General features: G+C 35.1%; 1 protein-coding gene across 1 annotated transcript; it reads left to right on the plus strand.

The window, feature by feature from the left end:
- Window positions 1-1,535: 1,535 nt before the first annotated feature.
- LOC141617818 (autophagy-related protein 3) lies at window positions 1,536-7,719 on the plus strand. The gene is made up of 10 exons (XM_074434957.1): window positions 1,536-1,885; window positions 2,813-2,883; window positions 2,985-3,101; window positions 3,182-3,348; window positions 4,310-4,395; window positions 5,164-5,215; window positions 5,496-5,561; window positions 6,297-6,424; window positions 6,662-6,768; window positions 7,347-7,719. Exons 1-9 carry the CDS (start codon window positions 1,725-1,727, stop codon window positions 6,753-6,755), a joined length of 942 nt encoding a protein of 313 aa, XP_074291058.1. The 5' UTR covers window positions 1,536-1,724; the 3' UTR covers window positions 6,756-6,768; window positions 7,347-7,719.
- Window positions 7,720-24,049: the final 16,330 nt, after the last annotated feature.

A 24,049-nucleotide genomic window follows, 5' to 3' on the forward strand; every position in this document is an offset into this window, starting at 1 on the left:
ACTATTTCTTGGGATAATGAATAATTCGGCGAACTAATAAGTAAATAAGTAAGTTATCAAGATGATAAATAGACAATTTAACAGGTCATTTAAAAAACTAAGTTAGCAAAGACAATAAATAAGGTCATGGTATTATAAACTACTGTATCACAAAATCTCATTGAAGACGACGATATTCGTCACAAGCTTGTGACGGATACCATTTCTTCTCACAAAATACCCATGAGAGGAGAGTGAGGGAGCACATGGGGGGTGCCCCACCTTGTCCTCTCTCCCTTTTTTGTGAGAGGTCTTCAGCTTGTGACGGGATTAGCCCGTCATAAGCAAGTATAGAGTTTAGGGATACATCATAGAATATAAAAGGGGGCTGATTTTCATCGTCGACGTTTAGTAACTATCGTCGATATTTTCATACCAAAAGCCCTTTGCAGATTTACACTAATTTCTCTCTATAAACAATTTTCTCTCAAATTCCACCAAAAATCAACTAAATTAAAAAAAAAAACCAACAATAATTATTAACATTAATTAGCATGATGGAAACCGAATCATTGGTACGCAAACAACTTAATCGCTTCATTATTTTTGTTAATTTCATTTATTTGCGTATCGTTAAATCTATTTGTTAGTTGATTTATGTCACTTACTTAATTGTAGTAAACATTGCGGTTTTTTTGCGTAAATATGAAATTGTACATTCCATGGACCAACCCCTGAAAGTCGGTGTTAGACCATTGACCAAACCGTATGACCCAACCGCTAACCATGGCTACACGATGAACTTCAACGTTATGAACCATGAAAACACGATGAATCTCAACTTTTGTCCATAGCAGCATGTTGAGATCCAACGTGATACCATGGCCACACATAGAGATCCCTTGTGTGACCATGGCTACACGTAGATTCTAGTCGCCTTGGCCATGGTCGGGCTTTGAGAAACATGGTTCGGCCATGGTTGAACGTTGAGTCTCAAGAATTGGCCATGGATTGGTTGTTCAGTCTGAAATTTCAATCATTGGTCGGACAATAAACTCGTTTTATGTTGTTTTGCTTCCGTTTAACGTAATTGATTTAGGTTATGTATCATCTTTATTGTCTAATTATTGTCCAAATTGCATGAAACATGATTTGTCTTTATTGTCTAATTATCGTCTTCTTGCTAATGGACGATGGTTGGTGGCAGTAGTGGTGGCGTGGTGTAGGCGACATGGCAGTGGTGGAGGCGGCGACGTGGCAGTGGCAGGCGGGTAGAGGATGGTAGTGGTGGAAGGTGGTTAATTGTTTGAGTGTGTAGTGTTTTTTTTTTTTTTTTGGTTTTTTCAATTAGATAGAAAACTGAAGTGAGTGAGAGAGTAAGGGCGTTGCCGTCTTCTTTCTAAAAACGTTGACGATAATTACGATGTTTACAAACCGGGGTAAAAAAAGAAGGTACAACGTAAAAAAAAAAAAAACCGAAAATCACGGGATATATCATAGAATATCCCTTTAAATTTTAAAATTATACATGGCCTAATTGAGTATTTGTTTGTTTTGATCAATCCATTCATGATGTGGTAAAAATTCCGAAGTACACTCCGTAACTGAGTTGAAAAAAGAGAGGTTGCTTGTGAAGATTGGCACACGCACGACTCATCATCATTAAAAACCCCCAAATTGACATCTCCCTTGCAAAATCAATCCCCACAATCAAACCCTAATTTGATCAATTCATCTCTGAAAAGATGGTGTTATCACAGAGGATTCACGAAACATTCAAGGGAGCAGTAGAGAGAATAACTGGGCCCCGCACTGTCTCTGCTTTCAAAGAAAAAGGTGTCCTTAGTGTCTCCGAATTCATCCTCGCCGGCGACAACCTCGTCTCTAAGTGCCCTACTTGGTCTTGGTATTACTGATTGATTCCATCTTTTTGTTTTGGTTTGTCTGATTGTTGCCACTTTTGATCATTGTTTGAATTATGACGCGTAATCAGGATTTGAAGTTACGAGAGGCGGGGAATTTTTTGGGTGGGGGGAATTACTTGTGCAATAGAGGAAACTGGAAAAAAAACCCGAAAATTAATTGAAGTTTGAACCTTTTTGTTATCTTTCGTCTGATTGTTGCTACTTTTGATGATTATTTGGATTGGGATGTACTAGAGCCTTTATGTTGCTAACAATGGGGTAAGACTGCGTACTTCCGATTCCCTCACCCTCACCCTCACCTTGCAATTTGCAGGAGTCATTGTTGTATAGTGTTTATAATGTATTCTATGTATTGATGATTAAACTAGAGGTTGAAAAAGTGACTATTGCTGTGAGATGGAGGGAAATTTTAACCTGTATAATTCAAATTTGATGAATATACGGAGTATTGATCAAAATTTTCAACTTTCGTCTAAGAGTTGTTTTGGTTTTTCAATCAGGCGTTTAGGAGCATACATAGTTTTAGTTGGGGTTGATTAATGTCTTTGAATCTGATCACGACATACTGACCATATTGATAATTAAAAAAGAGGCACTATTACTGTGAGATGGAGGGAATTTTTATCTTATGTAATCGAAATTTCATGAATATACGGAGTATTAATCAAAGTTTTCAGATTTTCATTATAGTATGTCTGGTTGTTGGTGCGTTTGATGATTAGTCAATTTGGATTTGTATAATTGAGTAGATATTCCATAGTGTAATGTTATTAGGAGGCTTTTCGCATGTTCAGTCTGGTGTTTAACAAAGTAATGGAAGGTGATCAGATTATTTTTGCTTAGGGTTGATTTATGCCTCGGGATAATAAGGTGACGTAGTGGATTTATTGTAAATTCTTGGCTTTCAGGGAATCTGGTGAGCCTAGCAAGCGGAAGTCTTATTTGCCGACTGAAAAGCAGTTCCTAATTACTAGAAACGGTAATCATTATTTGTAATTATTATGATGATTTATACCAACTCCTTTTTTGTTTACTCTCAGCTGGTTAGCTGGTTGACATGCTGTTATTTTTCTTCCTCAGTTCCTTGTTTCAAGAGAGCTGCATCCCTTGAGCAAGAATGTGAAGATGCTGGTGGTGAAGTTCTGCTTGAAAATGATGATGATGATGGTTGGTTAGCCACTCATGGAAAACCAAAAGGTTTGTTCTAATTTGCTACTGACAATGCTCCATATGTACGTGAAACAGCCAATTCAGCTTGGTGTATGTGAGTTTTTCAGAGACAAAAATCGGCGAGGAGGAAGATTTACCTTCAATGGATTCATTGCAAATTACAGAAAGTAGACCAATGCCGTCAATTTCGTCATATTTCGGAGGTGACGATGATGGTGATATCCCAGACCTTGCTGACTACGAAGGAGAGGACAATCTTGTTGAAACGGGCTCTGTAAGTTCTTTATTTCAATTGCCTCGTGTTTGCTGTTTTAGATTGCTTTAGAAGTCTACGTGCTTGACTCCCTGAGGTTAAATGTGCGTCTGGTTTGGCTGGTCAATAGGGACAGAATTTAGTGTGTGAACGAAGAGTACTATCATATTGTGTCTTGAGGCAAACACTCCAGGGTGTACTGTTTCCCGGTGTCTGTGATGCTCGGACTTGGATACGAGGATCTGACACAGGTACGGATCCGAGTGTCGGATCCTTGAAATCTCAAAAACAAGGACACGGATACGAGGATCCAAATTTAAATTTGGACTCGGCTATTTTTTATTTTTTATTTTTTCTGAAAAAATTGATTATTAGTTAAAAACAATCAAAGAAAAGAAAGGAAAAATAGTTTTTCATGTTTAACATAATGAAGACTTTATTACAGCACTAAATTCATACCAAGGTCACTCCTGATACACGGCTGTTGTACAAAACAAAGGGTAAAAATAAAACACTCTCACACCGAAGGATCCGATTTCTCATAGAAGGATCCGTCAAAGGATCCGTGTCCGGATCCCTGTCCGAGTCGTGTCCACCGGATCCACGGGGTCAGGTGAAGAGTCCGAGCATCACAGCCCGGTGTTTATCTTTCGTGCCTATCTCCATTCTTTAAGAACTCCTCCCTCCCTCGAACAACTCCTTTCCTTTTCCTTATTTGGTAGAAGTCTTTTTTCCCCTCATGATCTAATATTTCCATCTGGAGATTTTTTTTTTTCTATGACTAGAGACTGAATAAATATATTCAGTGGTATTGGTGAAGCTCACTAGCAATGCTACACTATATTTTCTGATACTTTGCCTACCACCACCACCCCTCCCTCTTGTGTGGCCCTGTCCCATTAAGGTCTGGCTTTGCTTATTGCCATTAACAGGCCGATGAAATTTCATAATTCTGAATATCTAGTATGTTCTGTTAATACAGGCAACTCTTCAGTCAACATATTTAGTTGCTCATGAACCAGATGAAGAAAACATACTACGAACCCGCACATATGATGTCAGCATCACGTAAGTCACAATTCTTATTTGGTGTTTTATGATGAATTCAATTGTCTTTTGCGTTTTTACAATGCCGTTAAGGTTATTTTTTGGAATCCAATTTTGTTGAAGTAATGACGACTGGGTCAGTGTTCATGGGAAGTAATTTTGCTGCAACTAGCCTGTGTATTGTTACATGAGGGAGAAACCAAACCGTAGTACGCTTATTTTAGGAAATGATATTATTCAAGATGTTGTGCATTCTATGAGTCTAAGTTGTAGCGCACAAATATGTTAAATTCAGGCCTTTACTTTGAAGCCAAAGGCGTATCTCCATTCTTCAGTGTCGAACCTCATTAAATAGTTTTCTGTATAAGTGGATGATAGTTTTCTGTATAAGTGGATGTGATTATTGAAGAACTTTAAATACCTTTGGCAGAAAGATTCAACTTCGTGTCGTTTTAGAACCCATAATTTAAAAAGATCGGGCTTGCTAACCCTAAGCATGAGGTGTGGTTATACTCATCTAATGCTCCATTTGTTGGAAGCTTGTATTTAAATTGAGCTTGATAGTGGATCCCAAAGCTTAAAGGACGAGCAACCTTATTGTTGAGAATTTCCATTTTGTGACTTGAGTGCAAATGAGATTGGTTTTCTAGTCAACTATTCATTTGTTCACAAACTTATTATTTTCGTTAGGTCACATGAAACTTATTGGTCTAGTAATACTCAAATCCATGATTATGTTCCCGTTCTTATAACCCTTTTGAAAATGCTCATGTTTTATTTCGTCTTCAGGTATGACAAATATTATCAAACTCCTCGTGTATGGCTTACTGGATATGATGAGGTCAGTGAATATTCTTGTTCTTATGTTTCTCAAGCTTGTCATTTCTATTTCCATGGTCAAAGTAAGTAGTAAATAAATCATCATTATTCAATATATTGCTTAACTGCTTGAGGCATTCGCTCAATCGCTGTAATCTGGTTCTGAACATAATTTTGGTTTGAATGATGTATCTGTCCAAGTGTCCAGTTCCTCTGGACATATCTTCTCTATTGTGGTAATGTTTGTACATCAATCTCTAGCTGTACTGTCTTCTTTGTTTAATGAGGGCTTCCTGATGCAGTCAAGGATGCTATTGCAACCAGAACTTGTGCTCGAAGATGTTAGTCAAGACCATGCTCACAAAACGGTGAGCCACTATGTACTTGATTTTTTTTCTTTTACAATGCGACGCTAGCTCTTGTAGGCTTGTAGCGTCCTTTAGTTGGTACTCGAGATTCAACAATCTTCTGTAAACCTGTGATTTCTATTAATTGGAAACTCTGAGCTCCTAAACATGTGATAGCATCTGCATATTGTGCACGTCTCTTGTCGTTTTGTAGTGTCTTTTGTGAAAGAAGGGGTAATTTTGAGGGCCTAGTCAGGTAGTCTGAACTTATCTTCATTGTACCTTAATTTGATAATTCAATTATTCCAGAGCTTAGTCGAAGTGCTGTGTTACTATATGCACTATAACAGTCCTAAGTGTTGTTAGGCTAAATGGATGAAAGATGTAAGGCAGTATCAAGTAACAGATAACGAGTACTTCTGAAATTTAAGAAAGTGTTTTTCAATCGATAGAGATGGTGGGAATATAAATTTTTCATGGCTTCTAATACGAAGTCAAGGAGACATTGGAGTTCATAGGAAGTTAGTAGCCTACTTCTGGCTTCTAATACGAAGTCAAGGAGAAATTGGAGTTACATAGGAAGTTAGTAGCCTCCTTCGATTGATGTTAGTATTCTCGTGCTTGTTTCATATATTATTGTATATAAAATGTACTCAAAATGAACAGACTTTGCCAACCGTCATCTTAGCCTTAGAGTCCTCTCTCTTAATGATAACTTTGCTTTACCCCTAATCTTTTAGATTTTTTCCTATGCAGGTAACTATAGAAGACCATCCACATTTACCTGGGAAGCATGCTTCTGTACATCCATGCAAACATGGCGCAGTGATGAAAAAAATCATTGATGTTTTGATGTCACGCGGGGTTGAACCAGAAGTTGACAAGTAATTATCTTTTTTTGGCATTGATACTTGAAAGCTTATTTAAATGTGTCTTCTACGTACTACTTGTAATTTCTTCTCTAGGAAACAGTGCACTAAGCCAATCCTTTCTTTCTACATAACCCATTGATTATTTATTAATCTGCAACTTCTTCTCTAGGAAACAGTGCACTAAGCCAATCCTTTCTTTCTACATAACCCATTGATTATTTATTAATCTGCCTTTTTTTCTCTGTGTAGGTACCTCTTCATATTCTTGAAATTTATAGCTTCAGTAATTCCGACTATTGAGTATGATTACACTATGGATTTCGATTTGGGAAGCAGTTCTTGATGACTCGTAACTGGTAAGTATACAACCCATGATTATGGATTCTTGTAAATAATGGCAAATCCATCATCAAATAAAAATATAAGCTCCCATTGCTATTTACTCCATAATCCATTTATCATGCGAATAGGAAAAGCAATCTTCATATATTATTAAAAACGAGTCTTGTAATGCCTCACTGTTTTGCTTTATACCTAGAAGTTTTCTGCAAGGACGAATAAGTTTTCTCCTGGCTGTTTCATCACCAGTCCCAATTAAAATCCTTTATGCAATAAAATTAAGAGTTCAAGACCCGACCCGTCTATTTAGATGGTGCTAATGTTGGGGTTATGGCAATAGCTTTTCTGGACCAGTGAGTTTTGTATAGATTGTCACCCGTGAGAGCAATCTAAATATGTGTGTTGTGTGTTTCTTATTTATAATTATACGGAATATGATTGGTGAATTAGTCTCACAGCTAAGTCTCATATGAGTGTGCTGTAATTCCTGTAAATGATACCCTTTTCAGTTAATGTTCTAAATGGTAAACCGTACATTGTTAAATAAGAGTCAACTTCCCATGCAAGATCTAAACACTTCTGTTTCCTTTTCTAGATGAGCTGAAGCAATGATAACTCGACATCCACTCTTATTTCGCGACTGTCCAAGTTCAGTGGTTTCAAAAGTGTGTCCAGTAAAGTGTTTTGGTTTCATTCTATATGGCCATGGAACCGAGAAAGGAGATACGCGGGAGAAGCTTGTACATAGAACTGTGTCAATGTTAATTATCTTGTGGGTTTCTATTGTTTGTTGCTCTTGAAGTACACATATTCGTTTACCTTGACAGACTATACAGTAATGGTTGAAGGTTCCATGCTATTTATTCTTGCTGAACTTCAATGATACGTGGAATTTCATAATCTAAAGTACTCTGTATATGTATTCTTGCCTTTTCTCTAAGCTTATATGATGGTACAGTGACAACAAATCCCACCAAGAATAGTGGCGTGAACCGGGTGGTTGGGTCTAGTTCATGTTGTGGCGCATAACATTTTGTTGTGGTTGGATCAGGATGATTAATATTGTGACAATCAAGTTATCTCACTATAGAGATGTCATTGATGTGGATGGGTACAGTGTTGGTTTTCTCGTATTCTTACTTGATCTACTCGCCATACAAAATCCTACTTATATCCTTCATATTATTCACAATGAACAAAGGTTTTCAATACGATATTGATCGGACTTGGTGACAATCTAAAATCATATTCATCTGATATAAGCTTTTCATTTAGGCCATACTAGATTTTGTGCCCGTACATTGTACGGGTTTTAATATTGATTCGTCTCTAATTGTATCTTCGCAATTGAGAAGTTATGTTTACTTTCTTAACATTAGTTTTCTCGTGAGAATGTGAGTATAGACAACTACATTGAAATATTTTTTTTAGAATATGAGTATATACAAAAAAATTAACATTTTTTTTTATGATTTGTGTATATAAAAGTTATAATCGCCATGCACGAGTATAAATAGTGTTCTGTTTGTAAATGAGCTTGTACAAATGTAGTTTTTTTGCATCTGGAAAATGTAAGTTTTTCTTCATAGAATAAATAATTAATGAGTTAAATAAAGGTCTTGACTAATTCAATATTAATACTTATATATTATACGGAGTATGTTATATGTTATATTTGAAGAATAATTAGAAATTATTATTATTTTAAATATTTTAAATTACAAAAATAATTGAAAAATCAAATTTATATATTTTATTAAATTAATATAATTTTTATAACATGTATTATGATTCTACCTCGACCCGTGACCCGTATAAGCCCACCTATATTTAGTCTGATCCCGTATTCGAGCTTAATATGTATGAACCGCCTCACCAGCCGACCCATCCAACTCGTTTGAGTGGTCTACAATTGTTTTAAAAATTCTTATCATTTTAGGTTTTTACTTTTAAAGTTTACATATATATATATATATTAATATATATATATATATATATATATATAATATATTTTATTAGGTAGTTAAAAAAGTAAAGTAAGGCAATTTACAAAGTATTAATTTCTGGTGCTCTATTAGAGTCTTTGAGGTGTATAATGTGGTCTCACAATAAATATGAGGTGTTTAATTTGGAAGGAAGCAATGAGTTCGTAATTAATTTATTTAAAATTTATTATTGAAAAACATTAGTAATTTTGAGATGTATCCAATAATAATAGTAATAATAAGGGGAGGGGGATTTATATCTCAAAAAAGAAGAGTAACGCTTAGGTACGGATTATTTCTTACTTTACCAGCCTAATAGATCGAATGCTTATGGTCCCTCCCATCCTACTGGAAACGAAGTCGCCTTTAATTAGCTTAGCATTGGCATTTGTTTCTTCGACTGAACCAAGATGTTTACTTGGCTACCTACGGATACGGAGGGGGGTGAAATTGCTGCTTTGACCTAAAAGAAGGGAGGGAAAATCCAATTCAAAGAAAGGAGATTGGTTCGTATGATATGAAATGGAAGTCTGTGGGCGAAATCCTTCTCTGTTAATAGAAAAGAAAAAAAAACTAAACCTACAATTAACAACTGATTCTCCGCCTTAATTCTCTATGTTTCCCAATACGTCGTTTAGATTTCCACAACCAAATTCTCAAATAATCATAATCATTATTCTAATTTCGATTATATATCTTTGAATCTTCACACAAGTTTACAATCGTTTCTAATCTCTCAATTTTCCGTCAATTAAATTACCCACCTAATAAAAATCTAGCTAAATCAAGGAGAATAATATGAAGATAAGGTATGAATTCCTCTCTAACTTCATGAGTTTTAATTTTAATTCGTTTGTAAGTCATGATTATTTTGGTTAATTCATCATAATTTTGGATCGGATTCATAACGTGACGGTTCCAACCAAAATTTAGTTGTAATAATGATTGTTTTAATTTGTAATTAATGATTGTTTGGTTAATTCTATATGGGTTTAAAAAAATTTGTTAGTCTGATGATTTTGACTAAAATCTGCCAATTGTTAGTTGTTAATCATGTCGAGTGGTTGAATGTTGTTTCACTGATATTCTAATCTTCTATTTTCATTAGTTTGTAGAATAATCATGACTAATTATATTTAGTTAAGCATTCTCGTAAGTTCTAGTTGCTAATATGTTTATGTTTATAAAGTTTCGAGTGTAATTTTTAGGGCCTCATTTTTTGTTTTAGCACCGGGCCTCCGATTGTTTTAAGACACCCCTGCCTGCTCATTTTTACGACGAAAGCAAAGATTCTGCTACTTCAGTACGAAAATTAATTGTCAAGTCCTTCAACGCATTCTTAAAAGAAGTCTTTCACTTAGTTAAATAAGAAGAACCAAAAGTAAAATATTTACGCTTGCTTCATATTTTCTTCGGTTATATGCATATAGTAGTAGTAGTAGTAGTATTTAGTCGTACAATCTAAGGGATTTGATTATTCAAGTAGACATGACATACACATGAAATTAGCAATATTAGATCATAGAAGTAAACAACTCCAAAAATCAATACATTAAATTAACATTTGCAAAGATCAGAAAAAGATAACAATAAACAAAATTGGTATCGGAAACAAACTAAAGCACATCACCTTGTCAACAATACTCCTTAAGAAGTTGTGATTCATGTATACTTCTATACAATTAAAAATTGCTCGAATATACAACAAACACTACTACAGATACAGGCTATAACAACGGGTAAAAACCGTTGTAAACACAAAAAGCGGACGTTGTTAAAGCGGCCGTTGTAGAAGGTATTTACAACGGTTTGGTTATTTAATGAAACCGTTGTCTAAAGTATTAACCACGGTTAAAAGCCGTTGTTGTTGGGTGTTCTCCGTTGTGGAAAGTGTTTCAAAAATTTGGAGGGAATAATATAACAACGGTTGTCATATGTATAACCGTTGTTGTAACTTTCCCTCCAAAATTGTGAAATCTTTTGACAACGGGTTTATGCTACATACCCGTTGTTGAAATTTTTAGTAACAACGGTTCTTAGTTTAATACCCGTTATTGTAATTTTACCTCCAAAATTGTGAAGACTTTTAACAACGGTTCTTCGTTTAAAACCTGTTGTTGAATATTATGCGCGGGTATTTGTGAAAGTCATTCACAACGGTGTTATTTTTATTAACCGTTGTGAAAGATATTCACAACGGTTTTTTTTAGTAACCGTTTTTATTACGAACTCCTAATGTTTTGAAAAATTAAATTTGTTTCATGCCATTAAAAAACCTGCATATATCAAGACACCAAAGATAAATCACAATTTGGGTTCATCGAACTCAATAGATTCAATTCAACCACAACAATCATCATCATCATCATCATCATATATATATATATATATATATATATATATATATATATATATATATATATATATATATATATATATACATACTTACAAGGAGTTGAATTTACATATGAACTAATCATTCCCTAACTTTAACAAAAAATTTACTAATAAGCTGATCTAAGCTCTGAGTATCATGCATTTTCTAAGACGTAGTTGCCCAACATGTCCCTTACCTCGTCTATATCTATACTTGAGTACTCCTCAATCTGTTGTGACGGGTTGATTACATACTGCGGAAAAAACAAAGAGAAGACATTATTGTAACAACATCAATTACTGCATAGCAACATCATGGTATATATAGCAGCAAGCAAGACAACATTAGCTCTAATTTAAAAAAAGTAATAAACACATTATTAAATTACTAACATTTTCCGGAATAATGATATATCTTCGCCGAATAATCTCCAACATGAACCGACAAGCGTAGTATCCACATTGTATGCTATCCTATTTGGCGAGGGACCTATTATTACCTAAAAAAAACAGACGAGAGAAGGCACACATCAGAATCTTGAACTTTAGGTATTGTATTAGTATTAAACACAGATTTTTGCACTTAATGTTATTGTATTTGAGCACGTATCCCTGTTATCGTAATAAAATCAGGGCCAACATCAGAATCTTTCGTGGGTTGATCCTGCTTGTTTGCTCTTCTCTTCTCAAAGGCCCTTTTTTTTAAAAATAAAAAAGGAGGCGTAAACTCATTTTTTTAGGGGCAAAAATGAGCTTTTTCTATAAATAAAAATTGAAACTTAATGTTATTATAAATAAATCAGTATTATAAACTTACTTATTAATCAAGCGCTTAAAAGTCTCGCTTGGTTCATGATGTAAAGAGTCAAACCAGAAAACTTTATTCCTTGTCGGCATGATGGCTGCTAGCACCCAATGAGTCCTACATCAAGAGACATCATCATTATTAACAAGTACATATATTAGTTATGAAAATGCAATTGTAGGGGGAAACGTAATATTAATTTGTTTATTACCCTTTTTCATTATAAGCGCCAAAAATCAGCTTCTTGGTTGTCGCCAATTCTTTGAGCAATATAATCTACCCGTTCTTGAACGAGAAATCCATAATAAATAAAGATAAAACATAGGGGCACAGGAATCCGTAGTGATCAGATGGAATATTCTTCTCGGGGATCACTCTCAATTTCAATATCCTACATTATTACGGTATTAATTCCAGTATTTAAAACACTATCTAGTAGTCAGAATATTAGAATATGAAATTATTTATTAAGAAACTTACTTCATCCAAAGAAATACGTGTTGGATATCAATCTGGTCTAGGTCAGCCCAAATGGCTAGCATATCCCATGATAGATGTGCTTGGCGCTCAACCCCTAGAATATCCTCCTCGAGCGGAATAACTATCAATTGCTCGGTGGCTATGCGATGGCCAGCCTCCTCATGCAGTTTCCTCATCGTCCCCGTTCTTACTTTTTGCATGTAATCCTTCTCTTTATATTGTGTGGAGTTTAAACTCCTAACTTCTTTCAGGTCCGGGAAAGAATGAGTCTTTGATTTTGTGCTACTACCACCAGCCTACACATGTAGTAGATAATTAAAATAATAAAAAATCCAAAGGTAATTAACATATCCTAGTTGGAGTAATAAAAATAAAAGCGTATTTAATTAAATACCTCGTCAACCTGCTCTTTCAATGATGAGGTAGTAGTAGCAGGTAAGACTGGGGACTTAGGCTTATCAGTCTTTTTTGTCCCCTACACAAAATTACTATGTTTTTTATAAATACAGACAAAATATAAATAAAGGGAGCGAAGTTTTTAAAAAAATGGAGAAGATAATTAAATACCTCATCAAGTTGTTGTCTCGACGAGGTCATTGGCATGTCTGTGGACTTAGGCTTATCCGCCAAAGCCGGCTTTTTTGTTCCCTACAAAAAAAAAATAACATATAAATTTAACATATAAAAACATTCAACAATTAAAAATTAACCCATATATAAAGGTATTTCTTCTAACCCCAACTGCTTTCCGCTGAGGCGGAGACGGCTGAGCCAAGTAGATGTGAGTTTCAGGCCATTGGATGAAACTTCCAAGCGCATCTCCCAGAATGGTAATGTCGTCACGAATCGGGGAAAGCGTTGCAAGTTTTCATGGCCTGGAAAGACCTGTAGTTATCTCTACTTTGGTATGATTCGGCAAAAGTTTTTCGCCATGAACTACGTTTCATTTCGGCTGCTGCAGATTTGGTGTGCATTTCTACGAGACCCCGGCCAACACGCACATGTGGCTTTTCGTTCTATTAGGGTCAGCAAGAATAACTGGCCTCTTGTTTACGGCCTGAAGAATATACACATACATTATTATATATCCCAAAATTTAATATAATTCATATAAATTTAACTAATTAAACACTTCATGCATACCTTATCGAAAACAGTGGAACCGACTTGAAGGGGATGTATCTTGTTTTCCATCACCGTCTTCTCAAGTTGCATCTCCTTTTCAGACCCATTATTTACCTAATAAAATTAACCAATGGCACCATTTCAGAAGTTATAGCATTAGAGCTGGCAGGGAACACACCCCCTGATCTTACCCAAAAAAAAAGAAAAGAAAAATAAGGAAGTATTAGCTACTAGCTAGGTACCTGATTGGCTTTAGTTGTTAAAACTTCAGAAGCATTATTAGGTACCTGATCTTTCTGAATCTCGTTGGCCAATACTTCCTTCTCATGTATTGCCAAGGTAGTAGCGGCCTCTTGACCAATCTGTTGTACCTTATTATTACCCCATTTAGAAATGACATCCTCCATCATCTTCACTTCTTCTTCGGAAAGCTTACCTCCAGCATTCAGCTTTAGTAGTACGGATGCCATTAATCAAGTCGCTTGCCAAGAATGTAATGTGTCAGCAATTTTTATCCCAACAATAACATGTGAATTGAACTTAAATGAAAATAATAGAATAAATGTTACCATGTCAGCCTTCTCAGACTTAGTCTTCCTTTTCTTCTTTATCGGGGCAGTTTTCCCATAATATTTCGTTACTCCAACCTGTAACGGGACGTCCCTCAAACGACCTGGATGTTCGGGTCGGCCGATCGCTCTAGCAAGAACGTCATTACGACCACTGGGAGTGAATTTCCCTTCTTCTACCTCTTTCAATACGTTGTCCTATAATATATTAAATAAACTTCAAATTATATTTGTGACTAAAATAATAAAGTTAGTAATGAACTCGTCTTAATAAAATAATGCTTACTATGTTGGCCAACACTTCCTCATCATATTTGTCACGCGACCGGGATCCTTTAGGCGTGTGCCCTTCTTTATAAGTTACATGCCGATCCACCTCTTTCACTCCCTTTGCCACCTATACATTAACATGGTAACATTTATACACGTAAATGTGTATCAATGCAAGTCCAAGTGTGATTAAAAAAATAAAGTCTCACAGGGGAATAATGCATGCTACTTACGAGGTTCTCTTCTATCTTTTCAGAACCGCCTCGAGAACCATACCATTTCCCCTTCTTGCATGAAATGTTAGCACGATTTCTTCTGCTAATGGCCTTCAAATAATTATATAAAAGCGCAAGTAGATGAGATAATAAAAAGATTATATAAAGGACTCATTAATTAAAAAAATGATAGGTAAATCGTTAAAAGGCGGGGATATTTAACCTGAAACTTCTCAGTAGTTCTCATCTTTTTGAAAACATCCCATTGTTCCTGCTTGATGGTGGGACACTTGTTTTCCGATGGGCTCTTACGCATCTCCCCCGTTGCCTTGTCCACATACAACCAATCCCTAGCAACGTCACACCTCCACTGCCCGTGGACATCCGCTGCCTTATGCATTAAATACTCATCATGGCTTTCATCGGGTATAATAAAGCCTTCCTTTACACGAGCCAAGTATAACTCCGCCAATTTTGGATTCAAATTTCTAAAATCATCTAAATGGATAGGCACAAACTGTCTTATGCAAGTACCAATCCAACTGGAGAAAAGACCCGCATTTGGACCAGTAGGGAAACCCATCTCACTCCATGTTATTTCGAACGTTTGTTTAGCGGCTATAGTCGCAAGGACTTTTCGGCACTTCGTAGCACCCTCTCACCAGGCTTATTATCCTGAGGTTTATTATTCTTTTGACTTCTTTTAAGTTTTTCACCCATGATAATCCTAAAACCCAAATATGAATGATATAGGAAATGAACAACTTAACAACGTACATGCAGAGTATTATCTAAAACCCTAAACCCTAATAGGAATGAAAATTTAAAACAACAGATTGAGCTTCTAAAATCCTAAACCCTAATAAGAGGAGTGAAGTAGATGATGCGGGATGATAAAGATAACAAAGAAGACGAAAAACAAACAGATGCATGAAAAAGAAACAAGATGATCGTCTTAAAACCCTAATGACGAAACACAAAATTAAAGTGAACATACCTGATGATGATGATGATGATGATAAAGAGAACGAGCAGGATGATAAGGGAAGGCAACGGAATCTGGGCGTCGGAAATTGAGCGACGGCCGGCAACGAGAATGTAGAAAGCGAGGAAGAGAGAAGAATTAACTCAGCATACCAACGGTTGAACTAATGTTGTATGTGTTTGTGTATGGCATGCTGTATGGGTTTCTAAATTAGTTTTTTATTAAGACAAACTATTGACAACGGGTGTTCAAAGAAGAACCGTTGTTATATGTTAATAACAACGGATCAATAAAAGTCAACCGTTGTCAAAAGTTTATTACAACGGTTAAAATATACCCGTTGTAATATATTTTCACCAAATTTGCGCCAAATGAAATATGTCAAAAAAATCATTGACAACGGGTAGAGGTACTACACCCGTTGTTGAAAGTATTAACAACGGGTAATTTAAATATAACCGTTGTTATTGTTGAACTTCTTTTTTTTTTTAAAATTATCAGTAATTCCATTACGGTCCAAACTCAGAATAATACATCTTTGTAACAATGAAGCACCATATCTTTGTAACATTATTCAGCAATTTTAACACCAGCATCCACATCTAATAATAAGATCAAGAAAATAAGACAACACTAGCATGCATGCATACTGCATATCTAAGCTACAAGATTTACCATGCCATATACTGCAACATTATTCAGCAATGACCATTATTGATTTACCAATAAATTAAACCATCAAATTATTGGTCTGAAAATGACTCAAAATGTTGGTCGTCTATATCACTGTGTCCTGATGAACTATCTCAGGATCGGGGACGTTTCTTGGATGTCATAGTTTCTTCGTTAACCCAAATACCTTCACCATGGTCATCACGCATATAGATGCTTTCAGTGTCCTCATTATCAGTGTCATCATCGTCGAAATAAGATACAGTGGTAGACTGATCCATTCCCTCAAAAACGACATCCTGATCATCATCACCATTATCGGATGGACTACTCCTTCTACTCCTTATAGACAGTACAACAGACCACTTTTTATCCATAGGATCGATGACATAGAACACTTGTTTAGCTTGGGATGCCATTATGAAAGGATCATCCTTATTATTGCCAACCTTACCCAGATTGACCAACGTAAATCCCATCTTATCCTTTCGGACACAATGGATGTTGTTATCAACCCAGTTACATCGAAACAAAGGCATTGTGAAATCAATGTAATCTAGTACCAATATTTCTTGAATAACACCATAATAAAGGCATTTTTCCCAAATAAGCTTTTTATCTTTTGAAGTAGCAAAGTGCATTGCCTCAAATTCAGAACTCACACCACTATTTTGCATTGTGCTCAACTCATCTTGCTCGCGGGTGTAAAAAGTATATCCATTAATGGCAAAACTGTTGTAAAAGGTGACCCTAGCATTTGGACCTAAACCAAGACTTAGTAACCTAGGAGAGATGTCATCACCAGTTTGATCAGTACACTCTAAGACAATATTCCTAAACCACTCTGCAAACGTCTTCGTATGCTCGTTCGCAATCCACTTCTCGGTCTTATTTTGGTGATCGTATTTGAGCTCATCTTTGTGTTGTTGAATATAAGGTTGCACCTCATCTTCGTTGTTTAGCACATACATGTGTGCTAAATGCAACATTTCACGTGTCACAATTTTTTCAACCCGGCCTCTAATACCTTTTCCGGTCATCCAGTCACTATGACGATTCTTAGGAACGCCAATCAACTCCTCAGGGGAGAGATGAGCGTAACAATATGAAAGAGCTTCGTCTAAAATAGCGCGTTCAGCAATACAACCTTCCGGACGATACCGATTAGATGTATAGTTCTTGTAGACTTTCATCAATCTTTCGAAATGATACTGGTATCTCAAGTACACGGGCCCAAGTTACAAAATCTCCCTAACCAAGTGAATGGTCAGATGAATCATGATAGTGAAGAAAGAGGGTGAAAAATACATTTCCAACTGACAAAGAGAGGTTACAACGAGGTCCTGCAATGAATTCGCGTCATCGGGATCGATGAATTTCTCGCATATGGACTGAAAGAAGAGACAGAATCTAGTTATAGCATATCTTACCTTTTCAGGTAAAATGGAACGAATAGCCACAGGTAGTAATTGTTGCATCAAAGTGTGACAATCATGTGATTTTAACCCGGTGAGTTTTAGGTCTTGCATCGACACTAGGCTTTTGATGTTCGACGAATAACCATGTGGCACTTTAATTCCATTCAAGCATGCACATAACTCTTTTTTCTCATTCCGTGAAAGGGTATAAGCTGCTGGCGGTAAAAATGTACGATTACCTCTCTTCTGTGGTGCCAACTCTAGCCTAATACCCATCATTTTCATATCTTCCCTAGCTGCGGCGTTATCCTTTGTTTTACCAGGAACATTCAGAAGGGTATTGATAATATTATCACAGACATTTTTCTCAATGTGCATGAAATCGAGGCAATGCCTGACCTCCAGGTCAGGCCAATATGGAAGTTTATCAAAAAATATGGATCTTTTCTTATACCCACGGGTAGACAATTTAGAGCCGCTCTTCTTCCCATAATCTATCTCAATATGCTTTACTTTCTGATAAACTTCATGCCCACTCAAAATTCTAGGAGGTTGACGAAGTTCTTGTCTTCCATTGAATGTTTTCTGCATCTTGTGATAACAATGGTCATGATACAAGAACCTCCTATTTCCCATATACACATACTTACGAGAAGACTTCAAGTATTCAGACTCGATCTCCTCCCCACACAATGGACAAGCCTCTTTCCCATGAACTGTGTGCCCAGAAAGGTCGCCATAAGCTGGATAGTCAGTTATTGTACACAATAACATCGCTCTCAAATTGAAAGTTTCGTTCTTATATGCATCAAATACTTCTATCCCACTATCGTAAAACAATCGCAAATCATCTAGAAGAGGTTCCAAATATACATCTATATCATTTCCAGGTTGTTTAGGGCCGGAAATTAACAACGACAACATCAAATACTTTCTTTTCATGCACACATATGGAGGTAAGTTATAAATAGCCAACACTACTGGCCAAGTACTATGTTGGCTACTCATGTTTCCGTGTGGGTTCATTCCATCAGTGGACAGCGCTAGACGTAAGTTTCTAGGTTCATTGTCGAACTCGGGATACTTAGCGTCGAACGATTTCCATTGCTTACCATCTGCCGAGTGTCTTAGCTTTCCGTCATTTATTCTTCCTGTTTCATGCCAAGTTAATATTTTTGCATCATCGGGATTCGCATAAATCCTTATGACTCTTGGTATCAATGGAAAATACCACAACACCTTAGTCGGGATCCCTTTCTTATCCTTATAACGCCACTCCAAACATTTAGGGCAATTGGTTAAGTTTTGATATAATTTCCGATACAATATGCAATCATTTGGACATGCATGTATTTTCTCATATTTCATACCCACTCCTCTTATTATTTTTTTCGCCTCATATGTCTTAACAGGTAGAACATTACCATCAGGAAGCAACTCCTTTATCAAGGCTAAAAAACTAGTGAAACATGTGTCACTCACCCCATTTGCCCCCTTGATATTATACAACTTCACCACAGCCGACATTTTTGTGAACTTACAACCAGGATACAGAGGTGCTTCAGACTCATACAACTTCTCATACATGTTGTTAAGGTCATCTCAATTACTAGTGTCATCACCTACATCTTCAAAAGCAATGGACTCATCATCATTCTCTTCATTATCTATAGACCCAACATTCAACTTCTCTACTTCCAACTCTTCCAACTCAAAAAACTCGGCAAACTCAGGATCATCAGTTAGCCTTTCGTGTACCTCAACATCATCTTCTTCAGAGTTATTCTCTTCCTCTAATGATTCCCCATGAAAAATCCAACGTGTATAGGATCGACTAAATCTCCACTTTTCTAGGTGTATTTTAACGTCCGGAAAAGCCATATAGCTAATATTACCACATCTTTCACAAGGACATGCAATACTAGAAGAACCTTTCAAATTGTTCGAAACGATTTCATAAAATTCAGCTAAACCATCCTTGTAGGTGCGGTCACTCATATTTGCATCAATCATCCAAGTTCGAGTCATTATTCTACATTCGTAATAATAGGCAACTAATTCAGAAAATACAATAATAGGCAAATAAATAAACGAAATTCAGGAAAGCAATTAAGCTAAATTATCAACAAATTAGATAATAACCCAAAAAATCCTATATCTATAAGCGTTGCTAAGAAACATATATATACCTGATTGATAAACACGATGAGGGAGAGAAGACGGTGACAACAGTGACGGAGATGAAGACAGAGAGACGATCGGGGAGGAATGGAGGATGATATAGTAGAGATTAGCTTGTGTTTGTGTTTTCTAGCGTATAGCAGAATAAAGCAATCTGTTGTTCTTAAGATTTTCATAACATTAATAACAACGGTTATTGAGTCTGAAACCGTTGTGATTACTTTTCATAATTTTGCGCCAAATTATTAACAACGGTTAAAATGTATTACAGACTCAACCGTTCTTATTAGTTTTCATATTAACAACGGTTTTTCAAGTATGACCCATTGTTAAAAAGTATTAACAACGGGTTCTAATATAACCGTTGTGATTACTTTTCATAATTTTGCGCCAAATTATTAACAACGGTTAAAATTTATTACAGATTCAACCGTTGTTATTAATTTTTATATTAACAACGGTTTTTCAAGTAGGACCCGTTGTTAAAACAAATAACAACGGTTAACAACACAGAACCGTTGTAATTAAGTTTGGTAAAATTCGCGGAATCAATTCTACAACGTGTTTTGATGATTTTCGTGAATAAGCGTTGTTAAAGGGCCGTTGTGGTTGCCTTATTTGTAGTAGTGAAAGAACAAAAACAATATCTCATATGGTGCAAATTGCTGACTGCTGAGTCCAAAACTATTCCCTATGTAAAAATATTTCGGCCAAATTCACCATGGAAATTTTTTGTCAATGATAGATGTCTATTTATAGTGTAACATAACAACATAGATAGTATATCCTTTGAATTAAATAAGCTTATCGGTGATTTACCTTAGGTAGGATTCTAAATACATTATTTTAGTGGGATTCAAAAATAAAACTCAATCTTTTTTGTAATTTACTATATCTCTTATTTTCTTAGCTCAAAATAATTATCTTCAGCTGAGTTTATTATTAAAAATAAAAATCGTGTTTTTAAAAAGTTGGAGTCTCTAGAATTGCCTGAAAAAAGCCTCTTTTATATATATACTAGATTTAATGCCCGTGCGATGCACGGGCCTATTTGTAAAATTCTATCTTTTATAATGTACAAATACAAAAAGTACTGCTTTTTAACCTTTTCATGCATGTTCGATGCAAAGAATCGCTGTTCACAAAAGAGAAGTAGATAAACATCCTCTTTCGATAAAATACAATAACTACTTGTCTCTTTGTACTTGTTCTGTAAATCTATGTCGTAAGGCAGGAATCCTTATTAAATAGTACTCACTCCATTTATCCTTTAATGTAATGGTGAGTATTTAGACAATCGTATTTTTTCTGGTGCGACCTACTCTTTGGTGATATAAAATACAATCACCTTGTATATATACTTCCTTGCCTCTGAGATTTGGTACATGTATGTCGAGACTTTTGATTCTCACATATAGCCATTTACTAACACAGTATGAATGACATATCTTTCATTTAAGTTAAAATTTGTATCCACGTGATTTGTGAAACCCGGAGCTCAAGAGGGCTATGTCCTGGCCAATAATTCTGAATTCTTTTGTAATCTTGTTTGTATAACGTCAATAATTCTAACACGTCCTTCATTAACTGAGTTCGTGTAGCTTGAATAGAAGATTTCTAACTCGTGATTTACAATTTAAAACATACAAAGTTGTAAATTACGATAATATTTTTGTTAATTGAATTCATTGTACATAAAAAAAAAAAAAAAAAAAAGAGACTATCTCGTGATATATTAAAACCGAATCATTTACGTACCATCTCAGAAAATAAGAAGTCATACTCATTATTAATCTATGAATATATTAATATTAACAAAAAGTTAATTCTCTCTGTTCTTTATTTTGCTTGCCAACAAAGTAATCCTCTATTCTTGTTATATTTTGTTTTAAGTATGGAGTTAGAACTCATGGATGTTTAATGTTTTTTAGTTCAATTCAGGAATGAGAAATAATCTTACTTGAATTTACAGGCGAATAAAAACGTTAAAATTCCAAAGATATAGCTCTCCTACAGTCTCACACTCTTACTCATGGAGTCATAGTGCAACTCGACTCAAATAAATATTTATGGCCAATCCGTAACTTATAAGCTTACGATTCGATTCTTCTAAAACATTAAACGATGCTAATAATATGAATCACCATATTATTAACTACTTAATTTATCATAAAAATCACTTAACTCATACGTAAAACTCGAATTAGTTTTTTTGTTAGAGAGACATTTGGTAGAGAAGTGGTGATTTAACTTAAAAAGCAATATTGTACAAATAGAGACCAAAAGTAATGTGCTACCCATTGTATTACGTATAGCAAATAACAATCGAGTTCTCATCATATTCGAAGTGTAATATCTTTATGCTAGATTTTTTAGGGTTTTGATTGTTTTTACCGCTAACACTCGTACCATAGGGGCGAATTTGGCCGGTCGCTAAATTACCTGGTTCTTGTATGGTCTATTTTGAGACTATTTCATAATAGTGGCACTATATTTGTAGGATCAATGAAAAAAGACGTATTCCTTAACACTATATTTATGATACAAATTAAACTCTTAAAAGACATATATACTCGAGTATTATTATGTGAGCTTCTGTCCATATCATGGTTTATATATACTCCCATAAAAAGTCCTAACTAAAATCATATACGGAGTACTCTAGTTCATGGCACGCAGAGTATGTATGCACCTAGGAAATCAAAACTGAAATTGGACATTTATTATTAGTAATTAAAAATTATTAGTAATTAAAAATTGGACAGTTTTAATCGCTCGAAAAAACAATCATCTTACTTTGTAATTGTCGACTACAAACGACGACACCCAGGAAAGATAACCTCTTAGGACGATTCTTATATTTCGGCAACGTAATTACTGTGTTTGCTCATTCTGCTCTGATCACCACCTTTTATCAAAGAAAACTAATAATACCATTTACTATTCAAACCATCAAAATAATTACCTTTTTTAGCATTTTTTAGTAGATCCTCCATAATCATAACTGCGAAAAAAAAGAAGAAGCAAACATTAGTATATTGACTAAAGCTAATAATATTGTGCAATTAAACGTAAGATGCCAAAAAACAAATTTCTACTTCATATTATGAAGTCTTATAATAAATTTATCATATACGGAGTATAAGCCATCATAAATTATGGTAAGAAATAATGCTAAAAACTTAGGATTTGACGAAAGCCTTTCAAGCTTTTTATAGTTTTATGGGCGCTTGTATTGTAGAAGTCCTTGTTCTAATCAAACGCAGAATTAGACAATTGTAATTGCATTACAATAGTAAACACGACTCAAAATATTATCTCCAAGAATTTTTATCTTTTGACATTATGCTCTATTTTTTAATCTTAATAATATATTTAAATAAGTGAAGTAGTCCGTAAAAGTTGGACTCTCTATAATCGCTCGAAAAAAGCTTCATTTATTAATATAGATAGATATATACTAGGTTTAATGCCCGTACGATGCACGTGCCTATTTGTAATGCTCTAGCATGTATAATGTAGTGACTGGAAAATGTTTGTATGATCGAAACTATGTGATATTATAAGCAGAACATTAATTCGTTCATGTCTTATGGATAGCTATTTTTGGTATTCCATTTTATCATTTTACGTTTCCAGTGACCTTTTGACTACGAAGTCAACATTAGTGCAAATAAATTCAAGTCATATCTTCTTTATTATCCTGCACTAAGCATTATGTTTTTTTACAAAAAAAACGTTAAGAGTCTATAATATTGTTCGAACATTATTTTATAAAAAGTTGAAATCTTTTTAGTCGTTCAAAAACAGTAATCTTATTAGCTCTTAAAGCTTCCTTTTAATGAGTCTGAATATATATAGTACATGGAAAGTCTTTGTTCCTTTATAAGACATTACTACTAAGGTCCGTATGACTATATGGTTAAATCCTTCAAACATTAATTTTATGCTACTTTCTTAGAAGTCCTCTTATGTTTTCTAAGTAGCTACATGTGTGATGTGTGATGTGTGACATTGAAGTGAAAGCGAACAATCAAATTGGGCTCCTGATGTGCATTGCTCTTGATCAAATTGGTTACGATCAGTTAATATTTGCTAAACAAAACTCTAATATACCACGTAGAAACACACAGACATATTCGCTAACAATTAGTAACCTACTATGAGTTAAAGCTACGTAGAATCCATATTCATGTTTGAATATGAATAATATCGAA

This window comes from Silene latifolia, chromosome X (genome assembly GCF_048544455.1).
Source record: "Silene latifolia isolate original U9 population chromosome X, ASM4854445v1, whole genome shotgun sequence".
NCBI lineage: Eukaryota > Viridiplantae > Streptophyta > Magnoliopsida > Caryophyllales > Caryophyllaceae > Silene > Silene latifolia.